At 47.9% G+C, this 25,332-nt stretch overlaps 2 protein-coding genes across 2 annotated transcripts; both read right to left on the reverse strand.

Annotated features, from left to right (window-relative positions):
• Positions 1-695: 695 nt before the first annotated feature.
• CNGA2 (cyclic nucleotide gated channel subunit alpha 2) lies at positions 696-6,828 on the reverse strand. Its single transcript, XM_047716596.1, has 6 exons — positions 6,719-6,828; positions 6,406-6,498; positions 5,577-5,747; positions 4,357-4,464; positions 2,449-2,555; positions 696-2,101 (listed from the first exon to the last, which is right to left on the reverse strand). The coding sequence occupies exons 1-6, from the start codon at positions 6,826-6,828 to the stop codon at positions 696-698; spliced, it is 1,995 nt and encodes a 664-aa protein (XP_047572552.1).
• An 11,282-nt stretch (positions 6,829-18,110) lies between these two features.
• On the reverse strand, positions 18,111-24,928 carry FATE1 (fetal and adult testis expressed 1). Its single transcript, XM_047716601.1, has 5 exons — positions 24,734-24,928; positions 24,346-24,473; positions 19,916-20,022; positions 19,430-19,508; positions 18,111-18,699 (listed from the first exon to the last, which is right to left on the reverse strand). The coding sequence occupies exons 1-5, from the start codon at positions 24,837-24,839 to the stop codon at positions 18,568-18,570; spliced, it is 552 nt and encodes a 183-aa protein (XP_047572557.1). The 5' UTR covers positions 24,840-24,928; the 3' UTR covers positions 18,111-18,567.
• Positions 24,929-25,332: the final 404 nt, after the last annotated feature.

Genomic DNA, 25,332 nt, shown 5'->3' on the forward strand with positions numbered 1-25,332 from the left:
ATTTCGTTGCTCCTCACTCCTTGCCCTGGAATGGACCAGGAACCAAGAGAATTATGATGTCTGTAGCCCAAGTGGCTGGCAACATTCAGGTGGATGAACAGAGCAGGACTTGGAGTGCCTGATGGAGAGGAAGCCCTGAGTGAACACACTCCTACCTGCCACCTTCCTTCCCTTGCCCTGGGAGACAGACACAGCATCTATGCTAACTGTCTGCAGTCATTTTGTGAACTGCATACATGTGCAGGGAAATGGGGGTATTCAGAGCACATATTAGAAAAACAAGGACCAGAACCAAGTGGGAAGCATCTATATGCAAAAGAGCCTGGAAAGAGGGCAGATCTGCAGTAAGGTGCACAGTGTCCTGCAGAAGGACTTCTTCAGAGAAGATCATTGCCCAGGCTCCCAGCCCCAAGAAAGACCCCAAGAAAGCAGCAGAGTTCAGCTGCTCCTTTCTTCTTTCCTCAGACTTGGACAGGTTAAAGCTCCTGGAAGCTGAGCCAACATGGTCTGCACTGTGCATAAGCTTGGTTAACTGGACTTGGAGGAGGACTCCTAGATGATTGAGCCAAAAGCCTGGTACAGAGAGGCTTCAGGGAGAATTCAAGAGGATAATGCATACAAATATGGATACCAGCACAGCTCTTCTAGTTCCTGCAGTCAAGGCCAAGGCTGGGAAGACAGTTGAGCCCAAGCTCTTATGGCTCAACAGCAGCAGCTGGCTCAGGGCTGTTCATCCCATCTGACAGGTAATCCTCTTCATTGTTCTGCTTCATCTTGGTTTCTAGAACCGTAATGCGCTGCTTGAGTTTCTGCTGGGCTCCTGTGTACTCAGCCAGCAGGCGGCCAAAGCGAGTGTACAAGGTCTCCATGTTGGTCTCCAGCTGCTCTAGCTTCTCCTGCACATCTACTTCCATGCTGGCTGCCACCTCATTCTCATCCAGAAGCCCCTCCTTCATCAGGATCTCCCGGCCCCTCTCCTCCAAGACCTTCTTGGCATCAGGGTATTCAGTCACAGCTTCCATAAGATCATCCTTGGACAAGCAAAAGAGATCTGAGTAACCAATGCTACGGATATTGGCTGTGCGTCGATTGCCCATTTTGCTGCCCTTAATGTTAAGGATACTGATCTCTCCAAAGCAACTACCAGCTGAGAGCAAGGCATATTGAGTAACACCATCATCTGCCACTACTGCCAATTTGCCTTCCTTGATTATGTACATCTCCTTGCCAATATCCCCCTTGCGGCAAATGTAATCTCCAGGGCTGAAGACTTGAGGACGGAGTTTCAATACCAGCTCCACCAGCAGGCCAGCCTCACAATCCTGGAAGATGCGCACTTTTTTGAGTGTGGATAGATGGACATTGATGGCTATCTCAGCCCTCAGCTTGGCTGGCAAGTTCTTGAGAACTTCCCTCTCATCCACACTCTTCTTATTGGTCCACAGGTAGTCAAACCACTTAATGACCTTGGCTTCCATCTCCTTGCTGACTTTTCGGAACTGCATGTAATGTTTGACAGCATCAATCTTGGCCTGAAATTCAGCCCGGGTGGCATTCATGTTGGAGATCATGGAGCCCACATTTCCCACAATAGTGGCAAAGATGAGGACACCAATCAGGAAGTCAAAGATGACAAATAAGTACTCCTCATCCTTTACAGGGGGTGGTGTCTCCCCAATGGTGGTGAGTGTCAGGGTAGACCAGTAAAGGCAGTAGATGTATTCCCTAGCCAGGTAGCCATACTCAGGGTCAGTGATGTTGGGATAAACCCAGGTGTCAACCCCAAAGCCAATGGACTTGGAAATGGCATAGTAAATGCAGGCATTCCAGTGGATGATGACCAAGATGTAGAGGACCAGGTTGCTGATTCGGAAGATGTTGGGGTAGCTGGTGCGTGTCTCAGTGCGGTCAAAGAATTCAAACATGCGGGCAAAGTGTAACAGGCGGTTAAAGCGCAGCTCAGGGCTGTGGATGCCCACAGCAAAATAGATCAGGTCTGTGGGAATGATAGAAGCCACATCCAGCTTGAACTGTAGAGTGTGGATATAGTTGTCCCGCAACTTCTTAGGATCTTTGACCAGCAGCCCCTGCTCCAGAAAACCTAGTAGAGATGCAAACCAGTATATCAGCTCTGCCCTCAGGTCTATCCCTCCCAATCGGCTAATGCTCAGCAAGGGACAAACTGTGCACTGAACCCTGCTTCCCAAGGAGAGGTATAGGAAACTCACTAGCAGAGCTGGCCTGAAGGACCTCAAAAGATGACCCCCAGGTCTGAACCTCACTAAGCACATGGTGACTGTGAGGTTCAAAGAGAAGCAGACACCAACCCAGGTCCCAGCTAGGCAGTTAAGTCCAACACTGTGTCAAGAAGGCTTCTTAAAAATGTGGACTCGGGACTTGGGACCTATGGGTCATGCTCCTGTGTATGCAACCCAGTTGCTCACATACCTGTGCGCAATCGAATGAAGAGGTCGGTGATATACACTACGTCTGAGAAGTAGTCCAGCACCAGCCACACTAGATAGTAGCCTTTCTGTAGGTCACTGAAGCAAGCTCTGCAGGAAGACAGGAATGGACTTTATACTCAAAGTCAGCCAAGGCCTTCTGGAGGCCTCAAACTGAGTTCCCACTGAGCAAAGGGCTTGGGATGGCTACCAGGGACACTGACCAATCGCCATCAGTTTAATATCATGAAGAAACTTATTGAAAAGCAACTTCTACTCCAATCCTTATTATTACATAGACATCCTTAAATAGACTTCTACACTGACCATCACTTATCTCTCATCCACTGGACCATGAGTTCCAAAAAGACAGAGACCACCTCTTAGTCATTACTGCATGCCTTATGCCCTAGCCCAGAGCACCAGAATTTGACAGGTATGAGTTGAATGAAAAATGAGTCACTGAAAGTATGAAATATAATACACAGCTAAATAGTCTCCATGCCCATTTCTGTAACCAATACCTATTGAGAACCCAACATAGACAACTGGCCAGTCCAAGTGAGAGAGAAGATAGTACCTAAGGTTAACCTAGAGGCAGTGGGAATGAAGAGTTTGGAGACTTCAGGAGTTTTAGGAGAAATTGACAAGTCTTGGTGATTGAATGGATAAGGACCTAAAGAGGAGAGTAGAATAGGAGATAGAACCCAGGATGATGACCCAATGAGTGTACTAGTCAAATGGAAGAGCAGTTAATTCTGACTACTTGGTCACACTTCGGATAAAACCCCAGCCCCCTCCCCTGGTGCACAAACCTACAGAATAGTCCTGTGCCTGCCTGATGTTCACTTGAAGTCCTCCGGCCACACTAGGTCATCCTGAGACAGGGTCTTAGCATTTGTTCCCCCTCCTCAGAATGTTCCTTTCACCAGCCTCAGACATCTAAATAACTGATTCCCTCTCACTATTAAGGTCTCTGCTAAGGTGTCACCTCCTCAGAGGGGTCTACATGGACTGTCCTTTCTATAGTAGCTTCCTGCCTCAAGTCCCTTGGGCATCTGTTTTGCTCATGTTTACTGCCAGTGTCTCCCACTAGCTTAAGAGCTCCAAGATAGCAGAGACCTTATGTGTCTTATTCACCACATTATCCCTGGCACTTAGCACAGAACCTGGCATCCAATGGGTGCTCAGTCAAACCCTTGCTGAATGAATAACTGAAGTGGGAGATGGGGTGAGGTGGGAAATGATGTCAAGGAAAGCCACCTGTAGAGAGTGGCTTTGGAAATGAAACTGCAAGAAGAATCTCCACAGGCTAAAAATGGGGAAAGGGAATTTTCTCTTGAGGAAACAGCATGTTATGACCCAAGAGTAGTGAATGCTGGGGCTGGGGTATGTCCAGAAGGTGGAACCAAGGAGAAGGCCAAGTCCAAAGGGCCTTGACGTTCACTCTGAGGGCTTCAACTTCATCCTGTGAGCAATAGGGGGCCATTGGAGGGTTTGTGAGGAGGAACTGATGTAAACAAATTCCAGTTTCTACCAACCACACTAGTTGCTAGTGTGAAGGATTTTTGGAGGGGGCAAGAGTGCCTACAAGAAATGAGGGCAAGGCTATTGTAGTTGTCTCAGGGAGAGAGGAGGGTGGCCTTATCCAGGACAATTTGTTGTAAATGGAGAAGTAGGAACAGATACCAGGGAAGGTAGACATGAAGCTTTGGTAGCATATTAAGTTGGGAAGTAGAGGGCATTTGGGGGTTAATAGGGCAGAGGGAGGTGTTATTGGCAAGCCCAGAATCCAGAAAGAAGGCTGGGTTGGTTGAGCTCTGTATCCACAGCTGGGACTGGTGTACTCTCAACCCCAAGGCCTGTGCCCTGGGATGTTTGAACACTCTCTTCCAGATCCCTCCCTGCTCACCTGGCCACCAGGAGGCACCAGTTGTAGAGGACAGGCATAGCAATGACAAATAGCCAGCGGTAGTACCAGTCTCCAGCTGGATCCAAGACAAATAGCTCAAATTTCTTCCTGAGGAGATAGACAGAGGCCAGGCTTGGGGACTGGGTCCTTAATGTGGCAGCACCCCAGTTCCCAGAGGCCACGGGTCCTTTGAAAAATAATGCTTAAGACGGTGTACAGGACTGGCTTGGCTCAGGGCCCCATTTTCAGGGAGCCACAACTTGGTACTAGGCATCTGAGTAGAGCCCAGATGGGCAAGGGTCACCCCCTTCCTATTTTAATCCCACATAGACCCATTGTTTCCCATGCCTTCTGGAGGCCTCTTGCCCAGAGGGCATGGCATGGCAAGGGGCAGTCTTTTCAGTGGAGTGGGCTTCAGGACCAGAGGAGGGACTTCCACAGGATGGTAATAAGGTCTCAGAACCTGTTTCCATATCTCTCCTGGGAAGAGAGAGGCTCTCCAAGAAAGTAAGTGCCACATGCATCCTGCCCACTCCACCCTCCCTGTTAGGTCCCTGGCCTCCATCTCCCAAACTGCTTTCCCAAATGCTACATCCTAGCTTGGCAAAAGCTCTTTTCCTCCACTGGCCAGAAGTGGGGAATGTCGGCTTGGCCAGACATCCCCATTTGCCAACTCATTTCCTCAAAGAACGACCCTCCAGCTCTACCTTCTCCATCCTCCCCAATCCCTCCTCCTCAGTTGTTCCTAGGCCTTACCTAGCCAGCCAGCCCCCAGTATGGCCTCCTCAAAGGCCCACCTCTGTACTGACATTAGGGCTGATGTGTTCATACTCTCAGCAGCACTCCCTAAATGCACCCTCTTCTGCATTTACTGACTACAGGAACTGAGACTGGGGCTGGCACACATTCAGGTGCCCTTGTTGTTTGTTTCATGATCAGCAAGAGGACATCTGGTGAGGGGCAGCTAGCGGAAGAAAAGCTACCAGGAGTTCCCATGGTAATTGGCCCCTGGATGTTGGAAAGGCTGTGAACAGGGACAATGGAAGTGTACTAGAGTTAAAACCATAGGATGGATGTCTCCCCTGCCAACTCCTTTCCCTGCTATGGCAAGGCTTGGTATAGACCCTAGTCTTCCTCTGTCAGTGGCATAAGAAATCCCACCAAGCCCTACAATTTCATGCTTGATAGCGCTGCTAGTCCTACAAGCTGGACAGCTATACTTTGTGTTCTTGTCCTCATTGTCCTTGTTGCCTTTGCCATCCCCTTGCTGTGTTGTCACGGTCTGGAGCTCAGGCCCACGGAAACGCTCAAGGAATGAGTCAGGACGAGGTTCCTCCTCACGAAAATTCTTGTTGGCCCACTCTCTGATGATCCCCACCAGGCGGACAATCCTAGAGATGAGAGGAAACATGAGCCAGAGAGGAGAATCATGCTGTTCAGAAAGAATGTGGACTCAAGAGCTCACTATCTGGTGAGGGAGATGGAGAAGGGACCTTGGAAACAGGCCAGTCTATGATATCCCCCATGCTGAGTTGGGATGGAGGCCAGCACTGAGGCCAGCACTAAGGCCAGGGGTCTGGGGTTTAGGTATGACTCTAAATGCAGCCTAAGGAGCAAGCTCTTGCTCTTGGAAGACTTCCTGTCAGAGGTGCCATCTCAGTTGATTGTGGTGAACAGATAGTGATCTCCAGGGCAAGATAAAGGTTGTGCTAATGGAGCACAGGCCAGGAGGAAGATTGACCCAGGCTTCCTGATTTCCCTATGGAGCCTATGACTCCGGGCTGCAGACCTCAGGACCCTCTATCTAGACCCCTTTTTTTGGGGGGAACAATTCTTCCCCCCTCTCCCAATAGTGAGAAAGACAACTCTGAAGGCAATACTCCACTGATTACTCCCAGCTTGCTCACAGGAGTCTCCTCAAGAGAAAAATCCTTCCCAGGGTTCCTAGCAGAAAGGCTCACTGCGATTAAGACAAGGTGAGTTATTCTAGCCACTCTGACAGGCCCCATGGACAGAAACAGGCAGCAGGAATGCAGTACTGGAACTCACCTATGGAAGCCACCCCTCCCCCGCTGGGGGGCATCCATCTCTGCCAGCCTCTGCAGTTCTGAGGAGGTGTCATCGTCAGCTGCAGACTGGGGCCTATAGAGGAAGGAGCAGAGATGACCAGGGTTTCTCTGAGCATACTTTGTCTCCTATCAGCACTTTTCTCTCCTGGGAGGTACCTAGAAATCCCACAGTCCCTTTTTAGAGGGTATCCTTAAGCCAAAAGATGGTTTGCTCTGTGATAATGAGGCAGAGCTGGGAGAAAGTAGAAGCTTACCAGGCCATCTCTGAAATGATCCAGCCTCAGCAGACTCACCTACTACTGGATCTGTGGTCATCTTTGCCATTGGCCTTGATGGCCAGAGGTGCGTGGTGGTTGTGGTTATTGGCTGTGGAACTCTTCACACCATTGGATTTTTCTGTCATCCTCCATGTACAACCAGTATCCTCACCTGTCAGGGAGATGGCAAAGAGGAAGTCACAGAGGATCTTGGATACCATGTAAGGCAGAGGAGGTGCAAGTGAGCAGTTAGAACAGAACCAGGGCTCACCTGGAAAACCCCAGCATTCTTGGGTACTGCTACGGCAATGTAGGACAGGGGGATTCAGCCTTGCCTAAGTTCCAGGCTCTAGACACTAAGAAGATGAAGGTGCTGTCTCCACTCTGCCAGGTGATTTAAAAGGCAAACAGCACTAAATTGCAAAATGTGCTTACTTCTCTTTCACTCCAGTGAATTTTTTGATATATGAACTATCAAAGCTAAAACAAAACAAAACGGATTAAAAAAAAAAAAACTAAGTTGATACACCTGGGTGGTACAGTCGGTTGAGCATCTGACTCTTAATTTTGCTCAGGCTGTGAACTTGGGGTCCTGACATTGAGCCCCAAGTTGGGCTCCATGCTCAGCATGGAGCTTGCTTGAGATTCTCTCTCCCTCTCCCTGCCCCTCCCACTTGTGCTCTCTCTCTCTCTCTCTCTCTCAAATAAATAAATAAATAAATCTATTTTTAAAAAAAAGAAAAAAATATCCAAGACACCTTCTGGTACCCTGGCTTTGTAGGTATCTGGCACATGCTTAGGCTGCTGAGTACCTCCAAACCAGCCACTGCCCCCAAACTCTTGCCCCATGGGAAGAAATGTATCTCCTTGGCCCAAAGCAGCTGCCACTCCGCTACTCTCCCCTGCTCTCTGATTCTCCTGATCTGAGACCACCTCAGAGCTCATGTTCCTCAGGTGAGAGTCATCTCTCATTGACTTCTTCAACCTGTGGTACTGTCTTTAGGGCTCCTTCCTTTTGTCTCTACTCACATTCTCCCCAGTACCCCCCAAGTAATGTTACACAAGCTGAAGAACAAAGAGGAGCCCATGGTTGGGACAGGGAGTGAGGAGGAGAGACGGGAAAGCTCTCATGGGCTCCATAGGCAGTGGTACCAGTCAGAACTCTCTCCTTTGGGCTACAGGGAGCCTTGGAAGGGTTTAGCAGGAACATGGCTAGAACAGAATTATATTCCAGAAAGATCCTCTGGCTGCTATGTAGAGACTGGATTATATGGGGAGCAAGATCAGAGGCAAAGTGGCTGAAGAAGATGGCGCCAAAGGAGCCTGAAACAAGTGGGCAGTGTGGAGAACTATTCAGGAGGGAGAAAGGACAAGACTCAAAGATGGATGGGGTGTGGGAAGCACTGAAGAACAAGTTGGTGGGATTATACAGAGAGAAAATACAGACTGAGGGACCAAGTCAGAGCTCTGGAGAATGCCAAAGTTTAAGATATGAGTAGAGGAGGAGGTGTCCACAAAACAGACTAAGAAGGAGCAGCCTGAGAGGGAAAAATCCTGAAAAGAAACAGGAGATTACATTCATTCTGCCATGTTTCTTGCCATGTGGTCAGACAGGCTGGGAAAACAGATTCAGAGTAGCTCTTCCCTGCTCAGGCTGGTCAGCAGGCCCCACCAGATTTGATCAGAAATGATCAGCACACCCCTCAGGATGCCTATGGCCCCTACTGCTAAAATTCTGCCCCACTCCCCATCACCTCATCCCCCCCATCTACCCGTTCCAGCTTCCAAAGCTGTCACCATGGTGATGGCAGGCACACCATGCTCTGTGGTGAGTGGTAATAACAAGCAGCCTCAGAGCTGCTCGCTTGGTACTCTCTGTGGGACTACGACACTGGGATATTAATGAGGGTACCTGAGGGATAGAACCAGCATCTCTGAATCCCTGCTTATACCCTAGAGGTAGCAGGCCATGGAGACAGAAAGTTCCAGGCAATGCAAACAAAGCTGGTACTATTCACACTGATCAGAGCTGGCCTCAGTGGAGCACTGTTCGGTGAATGAATAGCAGGGGTACAGGTGGGACAGTAAAGGGCAAGGCCTTTGCATGGATGGCAGAGACACTAGTGTGAGGAGGTTGGACCCAGAATGGAGTAGGGCAGAGGCTGCCAAGCCAACCCAGGAAGGCTGCAAATACCAGGCAGAAGACTTGGGGCAGCCTGTCACTGATAGAGATCCAGTGCAGGCCCTGCTCAACACCACTTGAACCTCTTCCTTCCTTACTAATCATCCCTAATAGCAGTGGCCCTCAGCCCACAATAGGGATAGCTCTGGGGGCACATGGCAACATTATGGCCTCTCTAAGGTTCTAGCACTGAGACAGATCCCTCTCCCATTATGCCTGCTACCTTTCTGCAAGGAACAGGCCTTTCTTTCAATCTGGTTACCCTGCATCTGCCCTGCCACACATAATTCTGTTCATCAGAAACTCCCCACATAAGGCTGCTTGCCAGGGAACAAAGGCAGGCAGCTATCTCCTGGCATTGCACACAGCTAGGCCAGTGGTTCTCACCTGCACTGTCTCCAAGATATTTCATCTAGTCCTAAGGCTTCTATTACCATCATGTTCCAAATTAAGGTCCCAACCCAGGCATCTCTCCCAAGCTGCCTACTCTTATCTCCAACTGCCTGGTAGACATCTCCTTTCAGGCACCTCAAATATGACATAACTAAAACTAAACTTGACACCCTTACTTACAAATTGGCTTCTTCAAGTTACCCATCTCATATAGGAGAGCTGCCCTCTGCACAGTCATCCAAACCAGAAACTTAGATGTCAACCATAATCCCTTAAATCCCTCATATCCAGATAGCCTCTGTCCTCAATCAGTTTTCCACCAAAAGTGTCAAAGATCTTTCCATCCACTGCCTTGTATACCCAAGGCCCTGGCCTGGTCTCAAGCCTTGACTGTTGCTCTCCAGACATGCTGCAACAGACTCTGACTGCCCCAACCCTCACATGGCTCTTGAATGGAGGGGATACATGGACACCATCAGGGTTTGCTGGGATTTAAAGCTCTCAGAGGGGATGAGAGCAGAGAAGGAGGCTGAGGGTAACATTCTCAAGACCTGTATGGATGGAACTGGAGGAGATTATGCTGAGTGAACTAAGTCAAGAAGAGAAAGTCAATTATCATATGGTTTCACTTACTTGTGGAGCATAAGGAATAACACGGAGGACATTAGGAGAAGGAAAGGAAAAATGAATTGGGGAAAATTGGAGGTGGAGAAGAAGCATGAGAGACTGTGGACTCTGAGAAACAAACAAGATTTTGGAGGAGAGGGGGTGGGGGTTACATGAGCCTGGTGGTGGGTATTAAGGAGGGTACGGATTGCATGGAGCACTCTGTCTGGTACATAAACAATGAATCTTGGAACACTGAAAAAATAAAATTAAATTAAACAAATATACCTGTAAAGGTGACATGTGGCCCAAGGAGCTGAAAGAGTGGAGGAAACTGGTGACCTTATCAAAAGCATCCTCTTATCCTTCTCCCCTCTAGCAGCCATTAGTTTGTTCTCTGTATTTACAGATTTGATTCTGCTGTTTGTTGGTGGGAAGATAGATAAAATGGGTGAAAGTGGGTGGGAGATACAGGCTTTCAGCTACAGAATTAAAAACTAACAAGGATTAAAATGATACAGTGTGGGGAATATAGTCAATGGTGTTGTAATGGCTTTGCATGATGACAGATGGTAGCTACACTTGTGGTGAGTACAGCATAACATATAGAGAAGTTGGATCACTATGCTGTACACTTAAAACTAATGTAAGATTGTGTATCAACTATATTTCAATTTTCTATTTTAAAAAAGGCAGCCTCAAGTAGTGGTAAAAGACATGTTTTGAAGGGTTTCATAATGAGTAGTAGTAGGTGATGAAAAAAAGATATGAATATGTCTAACTCTTTCCAGAAGCTTGACTGAGAGAGAAAAGGGAGAGATAGAGTAGAAACCGGAGAATGTGGGGTTGCAAAAGGTTTTCTGTGTTTCTTATGTTATTCTTCTACTGGAATGACATAATAATGCAAGTATAAAGTTTCTGAGGAGGTATTCAACAGATAATGTAAGTATCTGTGCATTTGACCAACTCCAGTTAAGGATGGAACTCATGAAAGATGGATAAAATGGGTGAGTCCACGTACCAGAGGAATAAAATGGGACTGATCAAGAACATGGGCCAGGAGAGAGGGAGCTGACAGTTTAGATGTGCATAGGGGTACAGTAAGAAAGAGCTGAAGGGGCTCACTCATGTAAAACCCCAGCATTCTCAGTGAAATGACAGGAAGTTTCATCTTCAGGAGACCCAGGGGTACAGACTTTGGAGACCAAACCTTTTGCAGACCAAAAGGTTTGCAATAGCTGCCACAGAGATGCACAGGGGAATCTGAGCAAGTATGAGGGCAGGACTAGGCTGAGCAAAGAAGATAGCAGACCACGTAATTGGCAAAGAGAAGAGAAATGGGCTAGATCCTAGATGGAAAGTGGGACCTTCAAAGAAAGAGGCTTTCAAACAGAGTAAGGCACAATGATTCTGTAAAAAGCCTGACATCAATCATTATATACTTCTTGACCTCTTTCCTCCTCATCCACAAATTGAAAAACAAACCCATGACTTTTATAGAAAAACCAGCCCTGGCCCAAGGAGTCTCTTCGACCCTGATTGAAAGAATTCTGTGGACAAATACTTCAGAGATGGTAAGGCCAGGGACAAAAGGAACAAGTTAGTAATACAGCAAAGATAAGAAGCCAAAACTACTAACTTCCAAGTTGTGGCTCATTGAAATGTTCACTGCTGCCTGGTAGTCTTTTATTCACTCATCTAGCCCACACATATTCCCAGAGAACCTGTTGTGCATCAGATCTGTACTAAGTGTTGAGGTCAAAGGGATGAGTCTGGCAATTCTCTGTCCTCAGTGTTGTTCTCAGAAGGGTCCTGCTACTGTAGTGGGGAATAATTTGTACCTAGACTGAACACTGTTCTGGTCCCACTGAAAAAATCTGTCTTTCCAAAGATCAAAGTCTTTCCAAATAAGTTAACTTCATCCCAGAGCAAGACCCAAAAATATTATTTTTTAAAATACTTTTTAAAAAAGTATACAACATCCAACAAGGTAAAATTCATAATGTGTAGCATCCACTCAAAAATTATCAAGCATATTAAAAAATGTCTCCATAATGCAGAGGAAATTATCTATTAATTAAAACAAACCCAGAACTGATATAAATGTAGAATTACCAGACAAGGGTGTTAAAACAGTTAATAAAACAAAGAAAAAAGAATCAGAAAAAGAAAGAGCAAAGCATCATTGAGCTGTGGAACAACTGCAAGTGGCTTAATACTGCAGCTGGTTCCTAGAAAGCACTCCACACATATTGATGGAAGGAAGGAAGGAAGGAAGGAAGGAAGGAAGGAAGGAAGGAAGGAAACATAGTTTGGAGTTTTAGACCTTGGTGCAGTTCTGAGGAATTTCATAAGACAGAGCTTAGAAGAGGGAAGTGCTATTAGGGAGACACTCCAGTGAATCCTTCCAGGTGACTGGGTATCCCAAATTATTTTATAGTCCTGGCCATCCTGGCCTCAGATTCAAGTTAATATCAGTCAGATCTTTTCTACTATGATTGGGAAGGGAACTCTTCCATGACTGACAGCCTGGAGATGCAGGCTTCAAGTCTCAGCCAGAAGCTAGTGCTACAGATATTCAATTCCAGCCATTATAACAGAGAAAGTCTAGGCTGTAGGCAGAGAATGGTACCAAGGGGTGAATCATGCACATTATGGGTGGGCAGAAGGGGCAAGAAGCAGGAAAGCAGGGATATAGGCAGGCAAGTAGACAGTGACAAGGAGAGCCAAGAAGAAGCTAGAACCTAAGGGTGCAGGGACAGTTTCTCATTCATTGAGCAACTACCACATACTAAATACTAAACCTATGTTAACTCATTTAATCCTTATAACAACCTGACAGGTATGATGTTATTATTAGCCCCACTGTACAGATTCACACCCAAGCAATCTCAAGCAATCTCGTTCTAAAAGCACACTCAGCCACAGGGCGAGCTTGGCAGGTGAACAGAGCCAGGGACTTGGATATGAGTACCAAGAGGAGAGTTAGGTCAGAACTGCACCAAGCACTACAGGCTCTTGTGGAGCTGAAGCTTCAGTGACCCCGCTAAGTCCCAGAACTAAGGATAGTGTTGGGTACTTATTGAATGGATGAGGGAATCATCTACATGACAAATTCCAAACTCTGCATTGGGGCATGCAGATCCCTTCTGGATCTCACCAGACCCATCTTTGCAGCCTCATCTCTTGGGGGACCATCTCATGTTGGAATTTGGTGAGGTATGGCTATGTCTGGCCCTAGCAGTTCTGAGGTAACCATGGCACCTAAAGGCCAACCAGGTCTACATGCTGTCAGCCAGTTGGGGCTCAACTCGAAGCTCATGTGCCCAGTCCAAGCACTCAATGTCAACTTCCTCTAGGAAAGGCAGCCATCGCCCTAGAGGCCCCACCTAACAAGTAGTGCTAATGGTTCTGCTCATGCTCTGCCAATAACAGGGTTGGTACAATGGCAGGAAATCTAGAGCCAGGCCACCCCAACATTAGCTGCCTCTTATGGCTACAGGCCAACATGGATGGAGCTGACACTTCCTGTTCTAGGGTAAATCTCAGCTGAAGGACCAAAATGGAGAGCCTGCCCCTGCCTTATGCCTGATTATGGAATCTTCCCTCAGCCAGAAGCTCCAAAAACTTCATTGCATACTTTCGCCCAAATGGCAGAGGGGCTGGGTCCCAAAGCCGGAGAGACCTGCAGTGGGCACTCTACTGCAAGGCTCTTCTGAAGACGCCAGAGTGCATTTAAAGGACTGAAAGCAAAGACTGCAATCCAGTAGGGTTTCTGGGAGAAGCATTACATAACCCCTGCCCTTACCTCCATTACTGCTCATATGCAGAGAGCCATGGAGCTCCAGGTGGCATATCTGACATGTTTTGAGGCTGGGATATCCAGAAATGCCCTGGGCCAAGCAGGCAGTGGAGGCAGGGGCAAGTGGTAAGGTCTATAGGCTTCTCCTTCCCTCCCACCAAAGCTTGCCTGGCCAAACATCCCCTCAGCCCATCAGTCCCTATACTCCAAATCTTCTTCAGTCACTCTCCTAGAAGAGAACAAAGACTCGAAGCTGCCTTGGGCCTAGCATGGCACTCAGTGTCTTCATACTCCTAGAGCCCCGAGGATTTCACTCAGCTGCTTTGACAAGAGACAATGGTTCCCCACACAGCCACTTTCCTCCAACTGAAGAAAGACCAGTCAAATGAAAGCACATATCAAGACAGGCTCTAGGACCTGCACACTTTCATGGGCTCCAGCTCCTACCCCATGGAGACCATCAGCCCTGGTTACAAGAAGGTGCCAGCCTTTGATCAGTGGCTGCCTCAACCCAATGCCAGCCCCTTTCCTTACCAATCAGATGGCTTCAGAGGCAGGGTGTCCCCTGGCCACAGTCAGCATCCGTTGGCCCGTCTGTGAAACCTCCAATCAGAGACAAGCCCTTGGGGACTCATCAGTGCCTGAAGCCAGAAGTGACCTCCTGGTGTTCCTGTTCCCAGGCCAGTGGGGTCCCTGAACTCCCACACAGCTGGCAGCCTCTTAGTCAGAGAGCTGCGTCACCCTGCCTGACACCAGCAGGGGAGGCTGGCAGTGACCCAGAGGAGCTCATGCCCACGGCTGCAGCAAGCTCAAGACCCTGGCCCAGGGTGGCACCCACCAACTGGAGATGCTGCTGGGCCTGCTAGCTGGATGTGCGACCCTCTCACTATGAGCCCTGTACAGCTCAGGCTGTAAGCAGGTGAGGGCTGGATGCTGGGCTGCCTGGCTGTGGAAGCTGCTTGCCTGCCCAGACCCAGGAGCCAGCCCCTCCCAAACTCTCTGAGGAATCCTCCCTTACATGCATCGCTCAGGGCTTTGTGTCTGGGGACTCAAAGCTGCCAGCTCACTGCCCCCATGCACCTGCCTCCCACCTTGGTCACAGTCCCAACTAGCCTACCTGCCAGATGGCAAGCCAGAGAGAACACCTGGGAGAGAAAAGAGGTTCCTGGGGTGGAGCAAGTTTGGAAAGGAAGCCATGCCTTCTTTTCCAGGGCTACCTGGACTTGGCCTCTAAGAGAGGCCTATGGCTGGGGAAGTGAAAGAGGGCAAGAACCCTGGCAAATCCTTAGGTCCTTTTCAAGAGACTAGGTACAAAAAAAACCCCTCCATGCACCCCACATCTCTCTCTCCACATGCCCACTTTCTTCTGCTTGGCTTCCCCTGCTGCTAGGAAGCCAACCTGAGACAGAAGAACCAGAATATTGAGTTTCAGCATCGGCATTTGCCAGGGCTGGCAAGGGTTTAGGGGCCAACCCAGTGGGGCAGGTATGACCAGAGGCTTTCTGCTTTCCCCACCTGTCCACACAGCTGGGGAACTGACCCATCTCTCAGTGGGTTGCATGAGGTGACTTACATGAGATCCCATGCACAAAGGCTGGAACGCATACAGGTACACATATCTGTACAACACCAAGAGGTCACTGCTAGCTGTGTAACATATGTGGCAGTGAGAGTTTACAGGGATGCACACCAAGCTGACCATGGGAGTTAGTTCTATAGTGGAGCTTAACATTATGGAACAAGGGACTTTGTTAGCTACACCTGTAATGTTTGCCTTTTTCAGGAGGATATCATCAAGCAGGACTTTTGTAATTATTTTTTATACACAATGTGCTGGTGCATAATAGATGCACCAGAGAAATTAGTGGTCAGTATTGGCTTACTTCTATGTCCACTTTTCCACAGTGAACATGCCCTAAAGACCAGGCTTTTATGACCAAGGCAAATCCAGCCCTCAATTCAGGAGGCCAGAATTGCTCTCCAGGGACCCTGGTCAGAGGCCATCCTCCAGGCCTTTATTTCTGCGAGGTGCCAGTGATGCAGAAGGCAATGAAAGTTAGTACCTTCGCTTTAGCAGCTCCTGATCCAGCACAGGGACAAACTATGTACCCCTCTAGGGCTAAGCCTAGGCAGCCCATAGGAAGTTTCACAGAGGAGCAATAAACAACACACTGCAGAAGAACCCCTTCCCCCATACCCAAATATGAATGAGTCCCTCCCCTCCCCTACCAGCCCATGGGGAAGTTCAAGGCTTCTTGGAAAATGGGTTGCGTTAATGCTGGAGAGCTTGGACAAGGCCAGGGCAGCTTGGTAGGGAACTAGCATCAAGGGGTGAGATGAACTGACGGATTTTAGCCAGAAGGCTTGGTAGGAGGTGCCAGCCCCTACAATAGGGCCCTTCGAAGAACTCTGCAGAGGAGCCTGCTGCCTGTCTCCCAGGTCATCATGGAGGCCAGCATGGGGCAGCTTGAGCTCCTTTTCCCTTCTGGAGGCCTCTGTAGATGAAGCAGGCAGGCAGGGCTAGCAAAAGCCAAACAGTCACACCACAGGGTAAGGTTCTAGGCTAGTGCTCCACCTTACCTCACCTCGCGCAGGAGGCATTTCTCCAGGGGGTTGCCACACTGTTTGTTTGCAACTCAACTAAATTGCTCCCAAGGGTGGAACTTTGTTTCGAAACATATCTTAAGCCAGACTTCTTCTGAAAACATGTCCGTGTCTGTTCACACACACACACGCACACCCATGTCCCAAAGGGTAGGCCTTGCCCCAACCTGCAGCAGCCTTCTCTTCCTCTGAGCCTTCTGGCATAGACAGCTGGAACAGAAGAGAGTGTCAGCTTTCAGAGAACTACTCAAGGGCAGCCCTCCTGGCATCCTTAAATCCACGTCTCTCCCCTTTGCTTAGCTGGCCTCCTTCCACGTGCTCAAAGGCAGTGGGGACTTTGGGCTTGTGGTTGTTGCCCTTAATAAGTCCCTGCAACTTGGGGCCTGGTCTTTCTTGAGGCTATGGGGAGGAAAGAAGAGGGGTGGCCTTCAACAAGTTTCCCCAGCCTTCCTTTTAGTCCTCAGTTGATTCCTGGGCACCAGGGGCCATTTGGAGGGGGCAGGGAGGCTCCAGGTTCCACCCAGACCACTTGGCTTTCCCAGCTAGAAGCACTTGTGTCTGGATGTGGCTCTTTCCCCATTCCACAGAGGGCTTTCCTCTGGCTCTCCATTACCCTCTCTACTCTGGGACCACAGAGGGAAGCTCCTAACTGATTCTTCATTAAGTGTTCTTGTCTCCATTTTCAGCAGGGCCCAAGCCCCAGTGGCCACATTCATGGCACTCCCCAGGGCTGACAGGAGGCCTTTGAGAATCAAGAGTAGAAGAACCCCCTCATAGTATGGGGGTCACTGAGTACCAGAGAAGGGTGGGGAAGAGGCAGAGCATGTTCACATCTCCAGGCTCTTTCTTTCCTTCCTTCTTTCCTTCTTTCCTTGTCCCAGTCTCTCTCATCCTCCCTGTCCTCCTACTGTCTCTTTCTCTATCTTTTTGCCTCTGTCTCTTCATCTCTGTCTCTGTCTCTGTCTCTCTCTCACATTCACACATACAGACACAGACTTACACACATAATCATGTTTATTTTATATCTATGACTAACATACCCTCCTATCTTTATAGATGGAGAAGCCTTGACAGATTTGGAAGTTCCAGTTAGCCATAAAAGCCAATGAGAACTTTCTGGGTACTTGCCCCCCAAGAGATACATATTTATTCATTGGCCACAGGGAAAGGGACAACAGCTCTTCCCAAGGCCTCCTGTAGTCCAGCACATCTGCCCTGTGGTCAGGTCCCAAGCAGCAAAACTCCCATTGGCTCAGCCCAAGTCCCACTCTTCCACCAGCAATCTGCCCTGTTTGATGTTAGCTTCATGGGGCTGTGGACATGGGGGAGTGGGGTTCAAAGTCCCTCGGTGTGACCTCCCTTCCAGCCTCCAGAGCTGAGGATGGGCCTTGCTCTCAGTCAGTCTATATGAGACAGGCAGAACCCTAGGCTGGAACACAGGAAAATCCATTCTAGACCTAACCCTGTCCCGGTCTTGCTGGATGACCTTGGACCATGTTCTCCCTCTCCAGGACTCAATTTTCTCCTGGGCAAATGGAAAGGTTTCTGGTGCATTCCAGGTTTCCTCTGATTGAGTCCCTGCAATGCCTGGCCCAGACAAGTTGCTGAAGAACAGCTTACCCACAAGCACTGATTGGCATGATAACAACAGGAGGGACTTTGCCAAGCTATTCCCCTAAAAAGGCTCCCTGCTGGACAGGGGACTTTGGGGAGGAGGGAAGTGAGGGAACCAGGACCCTTGGAGTGGGGCATTAGCCCAGTCCCTGCAACAATGACTTTGTTCAGAGGGGCTGTCCCTACACGAATCCTGGATATAAGAAACTCAACCACCAGGGTTTGCTGCTATCAGTGAACTTTTATTGAGCGCATTTTCTGTGTAGAGACCTGTACACAAAGTGCAAGAAAACTGGGAAAGCACAGCCAAGTCCCTGCCACAGAGGATGGAACAGAAGGGACGATGAGGGCACAGAGGCAAGGTTCAGCTCTGGGACAGTCACCATGGAGCCCACGGATAGGCAAGCAGGAAGCACCTGCCACTGGTGTTACTGTGGAGACGAGATGCCACCCACCTCACCCTCCAAAGTGGCTACATTTCAGCCCATGCAGACCTTCAGAATGTCATACTTCTTTTACCTCCCAGCAGCTAGGGCCTGCTCCAGGCAAGTGGTGTAACCAGAGTTGGAAAATGGCTCCGATGCTGCTAAGGACTGCTGGGAGATAAAAGTAAGATGGGCAAGGGCAGCCCAGGGAGAAAAGGGAAGAAGAGGAAGGAGAAGCAGGCTCAGGCGGCATAAAACATCACTGGCGCATCCACAGCCACAGGTTGGCAATGCAGGCCGACACCAGCATAGTGAAGAACAGAGCATCCCTGTGGCGCCAGGTAGCGCCCTGGTCCTCCAGGGCACGCAGCCGGCCGGTGATCACATGCAGCTGCAGAGACCAAAGGGGCTAGTGAGAGATCCTCCTGGGGAAGCCCATGGTTTACCACTGGGGAAAGTATGAACTTAGTACAGGAAGAGGATCTGCTGCCCTTCAGGAGGCCAAAGTGCCTCTGGGAGAGAAGAAGACAGAGCAACTGAAACAGGGGGCTGGGTTGGGCCAGTGGGACCAAGGGCCAGGCTGTGTACGTTTGCAGGCCCAGCAGCCTTGCCCCCTTGTTGGTGTTCACCCAGTTGTCTGGAAGAAGCCAGCCTATCCCAGCTATATGGGGGGAGAGGTGGAACGAGACATTTCAGTTCTGGGGAAGGCTGGCATGGCAGCAGCTGCAGCACCAGAGTCAAGGCAAGGCTCCAGGATAGGTGACACTCAGGGGCTGAGAGGTTCTGTTGTGGTCTCTCCCTGAGAAGACAACACCTCCCCAAGACCTCTTAGTGCCATTCTCTCTGCACAGATTTCTATCCTCTTCTGTTGCCTCTTCATCCTCCTTTTGACTTCCCCTTTTCCCTTCCCACACATCTCAGGGAGAGAGGCAGGGCTGAGACTGTCATTAAGATGGGACACTAGAGCCCTGAAGACTGGGAGGAAAGGAAGGGGAGCCTGACCTCACCTCCACTGTTAAAGGCTAAGATGACTTCAAAGGGGGTGGTCTCATTGTTGCCAAGGCCCAGCTGCCCCAAGTCACCATGATTCTGCTTCTACCCTCCCAGTGGGAGATGCTTACCTGTCTTCTCATGACTTCCATCTCCAATCCATTTAGCTCTTCCAAGCCAATCTCTGCCACCATATCTGCCTCTGGGTCACTGGGAAATAAGAAAAGAAAGAGATTTGTGAGTTGCTGGTGGTCCCAGGCCAGGTATGGCAGGGACCATAGGAAGGCCATGAGGGCAAGCAGGCAAGGTCAGGAGTATTTCTAGACAATGACTCTGTCATCCTCAGTCCTTCTCTTTCCAGGTAAGCAGGTCCTGGGGCCTGAGGACTATGAGCTACCCCAGCCCGGCCTCAGTGTGCTCAGAGGCCCCAAATGGGCAAGAGGCCAGGAGGTTCAGGGTCTCTTGTGAGGAGACAATAGAGCCCCAACATTCCAAGCATGACCAGATGCTCACAACGCCTTCCTGGTCAGTCTGCTTGCTAGCCCATCTGGTCGACCCTGGTCCCTGCCCAAAGAGCTCCAGCTTTCCCCCTGCAAGATCCCTGGGATCCTTCTTACCGCTCATAATGGAACCTCATGTTCTGGAAGCCACCAGGATATTCCTGAGGGTGAGCATTGCCATGGCCTTGTTCTCTCAACATTCTGGGCAATGGCAGCTGGGGCCCCTAAAGAAAGGAATGGTCAGTAAAAGTAGCCTACTCAGTCTCAGCTGAACTGCTGCCCCAAACTGCCCAGGACCAATGTGTACCCTGTCAGGAGTCACATGGTACCTGATCCTCTGGAATCAGGGGTTGGCAACTTTCAGACCACTAGAAGAGCTTGGAAATCCCACAAGTTGGCCAACTGCCACCACTCCACCCACACCATGCTCCTCAGTAGTTTCTAGTCATCCAAGCTATGGGAAAAGAAGAACAGTGACAGGGATCCCTGTGCTCTGCCAGCACTGTCACAAGCAGACATCAGCCAAGTCAGAGAGGAGAGTGGAAAAGCTCAATTTTAAAGTCAAGGAAATTGAGGTCTGGCATATGACTGCACTTCCCAAAACATACAGTAAATATTGGAGCTCAAGATAGAACCCTGGCCATTGGGAGACCATAACATCCTTCTCTGGGTGAGCACAGCTATCCCAGTGGTTTTCATTTTCATCCATCTGCTAATGATTGCTTGGAGTGGATGTCTCTGCCCCACAGCTCTGGGACTAAGGTATCTCATACCTTGAAGAGCCAATGTGGGCTAGAGGAACAGAATGTGCCAGACCCACCTGGGTTCAAATCTCAGCTCCAGATTTCCAGGGCAAGATGAAAATTTTCACAGACTATTTGGTTTAACACATGCCACATGCCGCCCTCTGAGCCCTTACCAACATCAAGTCATTAAATCCTCTTCATGACCATTCAAAACAGGTATTACTATCATCCCATTTTGAAAGATTAGAAAACTGAGAGAGAGGTCGCATTATTTGTCCAAGTCACACAGCTGGTAAGTAGCAGAGCAGTCATTTAAAGCCAGGATAATTTGCTCCAGAGGTTGTGCTTTTAACCATTATCCTAGGATGCCTCTCATATTTGACACCACTTCGCCTTCAGACGCCATTAAAATGAAAGTGAAATCAGTAAAATGGTATACAACCTGCAAGAAAAAAGGTAATGGGAGAGGAGAGGCCACAAATGATGAGAGAGCTCAACAAGACTGTGGCATTCAGCAAATGCTGAGAACAAAGCCAGGGAAAGTGGGCCTTGTGGCTCAGAAGCAAATGGCAAGCAGTAGAGGAGGGAGTCCTCCTCCTGCCAGTGTCCAGAGAAGACCCAGACCTGGAGGCTGCAGGGACACTGGGGTGGTCTTGAGGACCCAGTGGGTGGGGGTGGGGGACAGCAGCCTTGGCTGAAGGTCTGTACATGGAACAGTCATCCAACCCTCTTACCCCACCTGGCTGACAGCCTTTTCTCGCCAAATTCAAACTTGAGCTAAATGAATGGAGAAGCAGGGGCAGTTGTACCACAGACCAGAGCCCTCTCCACTCTGGCATTTACTGGTTCCTCCTACACAACCGACTTTGCTGAATTAGAGCCTACTGTCTCACAGGCCTCACCAAGACACAGAATTCTGAGTTGTCTCTATTTGCCTCACTTTTAACAAGAAACAGACAACCAAGGCTCACCTGTCACCTGAGAAATATCTGCAGCCCTTCTATGTTCTTAAGAACAATAGTAAATGCAAGGTTGAACCATTTCTGTATAAAGGATTTTCATAGAAACTTTACCACCATGTTCCATTTGTTGTAATAACGCAAAATTTCTTTCTTAAAAGTACACACCAATATTGGTATGACATTTTCTATGTGAACAGTACTTGACAGTCATGCTACTATTTTATTTTCTTCTTCATCTTCTTCTTATGATACCTCAAAAATAGGTTGAAAATGACAGTGTGTGTCAAGAAAACCCTAGGACTATGAAGGAAAACCCTAGGACTGTAATAGGAATTTGATTGAGAGTTTCTCCTAGAACAATTTCCACACCATCCTTTTGATTTTCCTACAGATTGGGATCAGAAAGACAAAAAGTTTTTTTGAGATATTTGAGAGCAAATAAGGATGAGTAACTGGTGGCTGGGGTTTGTTTGTTCAAAATAACATAGATTGTTCTTACACATAAATATAACAAGAATTAATGTGACAACATCTGCAAGTCGGTGATAGCCTATTGAATTTGCCCATCATAAGACAGTTCTAACTGTTCAAAACCAGTTGTCTTTTTGCTTTTTTAAAAAATTTTAGGAACACTTTATTTAGAATTATATGCATTATAAAACATAACGCTTTTATAGCAATTTGACAGAGATCAAGAAAATCTATGAACTTCAGCAAGTCCTAGCTTCCCTCTACTATTTCAAACAGTGTTATTTTTATTTTCATGTACTTTTCAAGGCACACTACTTCCCCACACCCAAATCAGCAGAACAGTATTATGAATTTTTTTTTGTCCTTTAATTTTGTGGTTCTCAGAGGTGGTCATGGTTCCATTTTGGGGGGGGGGTGCTCAAAAGTAAATAATAAATAGAACTGATAAATTTCTTAATTTAAATGTAAATAATAAATAGAACTGATAAATTTCTTAATTTAAATGTCTAGTTTCTAAATTCATTATAATGACTGTTTCTTTTTAAAGTAGTCCTGTGGTCCTAATAGGTAATTATGATTAATTCAGAGATAATATCTCCCCATTGCCCCCAAAGATCCCATTCTCCCTCAATCTCATGGGCATGACTGGCTTCCTGGAGCCTGAGCTGTTGGAGTAATTTGACTTGACTTCCACCTTTGGACATAAGAAGCCAATTCAGTATTTTTGATCTGGGAGCTCTATTTCTCTTTATTCATTAGCGGTGGAATTATTTGGGCATTTATCATAACTCATTCGCTAGAACAGCCAGGCCTCCCTACTCTCCAACCCTGTTGCCTTTCCCCACTAACCTCTGCAACACTGTACACCAGGGTGACAGTAGCTAACAGAATCCACAACAGAACTACCAGATTCAAGTGATTCCCTAGAATAGTAAGGTCATCCTCCTCTCCAAAATGACTGCCTTTTCCCAGTACAGTTTGTAGCAATATGGCTGCCATTTTTTTTTTCCCCTAGAACATTTCCTCACTCGAGGTGAATGTAGCTTAAAGGATTATCTACAGAACAATGGGACTCAGGTGATTTCCTAGAACATTGGGTCTCCCTCCCTTTCCAACCTAGTTGCCTTTTCCCAGTAACCTTTGCAACAGTATAACAGCCATTTCTCTAAAACTCCCTCAGGCGTAGTAAAAGTAGCTTTAAAGGATTGGCTACAGAACTTGAAACTCACATTATTTCTTCCAACTTGGTTATCTTTTCCCAGTAACTTTTGCAACAGCATAGCAACCATGTTTCTAAAACTTCCCCTCACCCACCAGTGAATAGATCCTAAAGAATGACTACACAGTGAGAGAACTCAAGTGATTCCCCAGAACACTGAGATCTCCCTCCTCTCCAAAATGGCTGCCTTTTCCCAGTATCCTTTGTAACAGTGTACCTGCAATTTTTTTTTCTAGAATTTCCTAAACTCATATTAAGTGTAGTTTAAAAGATTGGCTACAGAACACTTAGATTCAATTGATTAGAATTCCTAACAGTCAGGGAGCATAGGAACCTACCTTGCCTTACCTTTGTCCTGGCCCTGAGAAATATATTTTATTTATATATATTTATATTTAATCTATTAGATGAGTCCCATCCACATATCAAGGATTAAGAATGTCCTTTACTTAAAGTCCACAGAGTATAGATGTTAACAAAGCTACAAAATACCTTCATAGCAACACCTAAACTAGAATTTGATGGAATACCTGGGAACTATAGGCTACCCACGTGGACAGGTAAACTTGACCCTCACAGTGGTCTAATCACTGAGGAAGCTGAGGGAAAATTTGAACTTAGACCAGGGACTGTAAGGCTGGCCTGGGGATGGTGGGGCCTCCCCAGTGGCTGTAGGCAGATCACTTCTTTCCTGCCCTTCCATCCTGTGGTTCTCATGGTTCCTACCAAGGCTGATTATTTAATAATTAAATAATTTATATAATTATAATTTATATAGATAAATATTTATATATAAAATATAGCTATAGAGAGAACTATAGATATAGATTTATTTATTTATTTATTTATTTAGGAAAGTGCCATTTCACACACATTAGAGTTTTGTAAAGTGTATATGTAGTCCCCAAGTAATATGTGATTCAGGTGTTTTGGACTCTTAAGGTTGAACTCCCAGCCTACCAAAAGATAGCTGTGACTTCTTATTGGACATCCCTGCCTTCACTGCCTCACTGGTACACAGGAGCTTCCTTCCTTGCCCCCAAGTCAACATCTGGCTTTGTTCAACCTACCATCATCAGGCTAGAGCCCCTACAGCCTGTATGCCCAACCCCAACCCAGTTGTTGCATGTCGAGGGCTCCATACAGTACCGCTTTCTTGGGCCGGGTGGCAGTCATATTCCAAGCCGGTTGACGTGCACCAGAGCCAGCAGCCTTTGGATCCAACTTTTGTCGCCGCTGAGAGGTACCCAGGGACTGGGATCCACGTGCCATCATTTCTAGGGAGAAGAAGAGAGGCACCAGAAGCACTCATAGAGGCTGTGCCAAGGCTTCCTGGGCACAGGATACACCAGAAAAAGGATAGGATACCCAAACTTCTTAGGAATCATTCAACATTCATTCACTGCTGTCCATTGGCAGATCCCAGGCCTCAGTCTGTTCATCTCTTCAAAAGTTTTGCATCCATACACACACTTTCTCCATCACACATGCACAGGTATGGACACCCAAGGAAAGGGGCATTACAGGGGCTCCTCACCTGCTATCACCAGGTGCTCTTGGCTTTGCATATAGCTTTCAGGAACCAGTTCTTCAGCCATGGATGTTTCCATCTCCTCCTTGATGCTAGGGGGGCCTCCTGCCATCACAGCCAATTTTTCACTTTAAAGCTATAGCCAAGGATACACAAGAAGCAAGGCCAGAACAGGCACTTGGAAAATCAGCTCTGCGAGGGGTAGGCTCTCAAGCAAGATATATCTGGAGATGGGGGTGGAGCTAGACTCCCTCGCAGGGCTTAGGTCTTGGACCCAGCACCTTGTGTTCCTGCTGTATCTTGTTGGCTGGGTCCACAGCCTTCCCCCCTGCTACTCTGTAACCAACTTAGGAGGAAAGATAAGAGTCAGAAACTGCCTGTGAGGACTATGCTGGCTCTCAGGTCACCTGATTTGGCCCTATTGAGGAGCAGGTGGGATCCACCCTCCATCACTTCTAAAGTGAAACAGGTACTGAAAAATAAATAAATAAATAAAATAAAAAGAAGCAGTTACTGGCACAGGACCCCAGAGCCAGTCAGTTGCCAAAATAAGGTTAGATCCCAAGCCTGACGTGGCTTCTGCAAGCCCAGCTCTGGCAAGCAAT

The sequence above is a fragment of the Lutra lutra genome, chromosome X, assembly GCF_902655055.1.
Source record: "Lutra lutra chromosome X, mLutLut1.2, whole genome shotgun sequence".
Taxonomy (NCBI): domain Eukaryota; kingdom Metazoa; phylum Chordata; class Mammalia; order Carnivora; family Mustelidae; genus Lutra; species Lutra lutra.

Excerpts from the sequence above, each read along its gene's own strand:
- CNGA2 (XM_047716596.1), bottom strand. The coding sequence starts at position 6,828 with ATGACAGAAAAATCCAATGGTGTGAAGAGTTCCACAGCCAATAACCAC. Across the intron at positions 2,556-4,356 it reads TGGTGCCTCCTGGTGGCCAG|AGCTTGCTTCAGTGACCTAC; the intron begins GTGAGCAGGGAG and ends GTCTTCCTGCAG. Across the intron at positions 2,102-2,448 it reads CTTCATTCGATTGCGCACAG|GTTTTCTGGAGCAGGGGCTG; the intron begins GTATGTGAGCAA and ends CATCTCTACTAG.
- FATE1 (XM_047716601.1), bottom strand. The coding sequence starts at position 24,839 with ATGGCAGGAGGCCCCCCTAGCATCAAGGAGGAGATGGAAACATCCATG. Across the intron at positions 24,474-24,733 it reads AGAGCACCTGGTGATAGCAG|AAATGATGGCACGTGGATCC; the intron begins GTGAGGAGCCCC and ends TCTTCTCCCTAG. Across the intron at positions 20,023-24,345 it reads CCACCCGGCCCAAGAAAGCG|GGGCCCCAGCTGCCATTGCC; the intron begins GTACTGTATGGA and ends TCCTTTCTTTAG.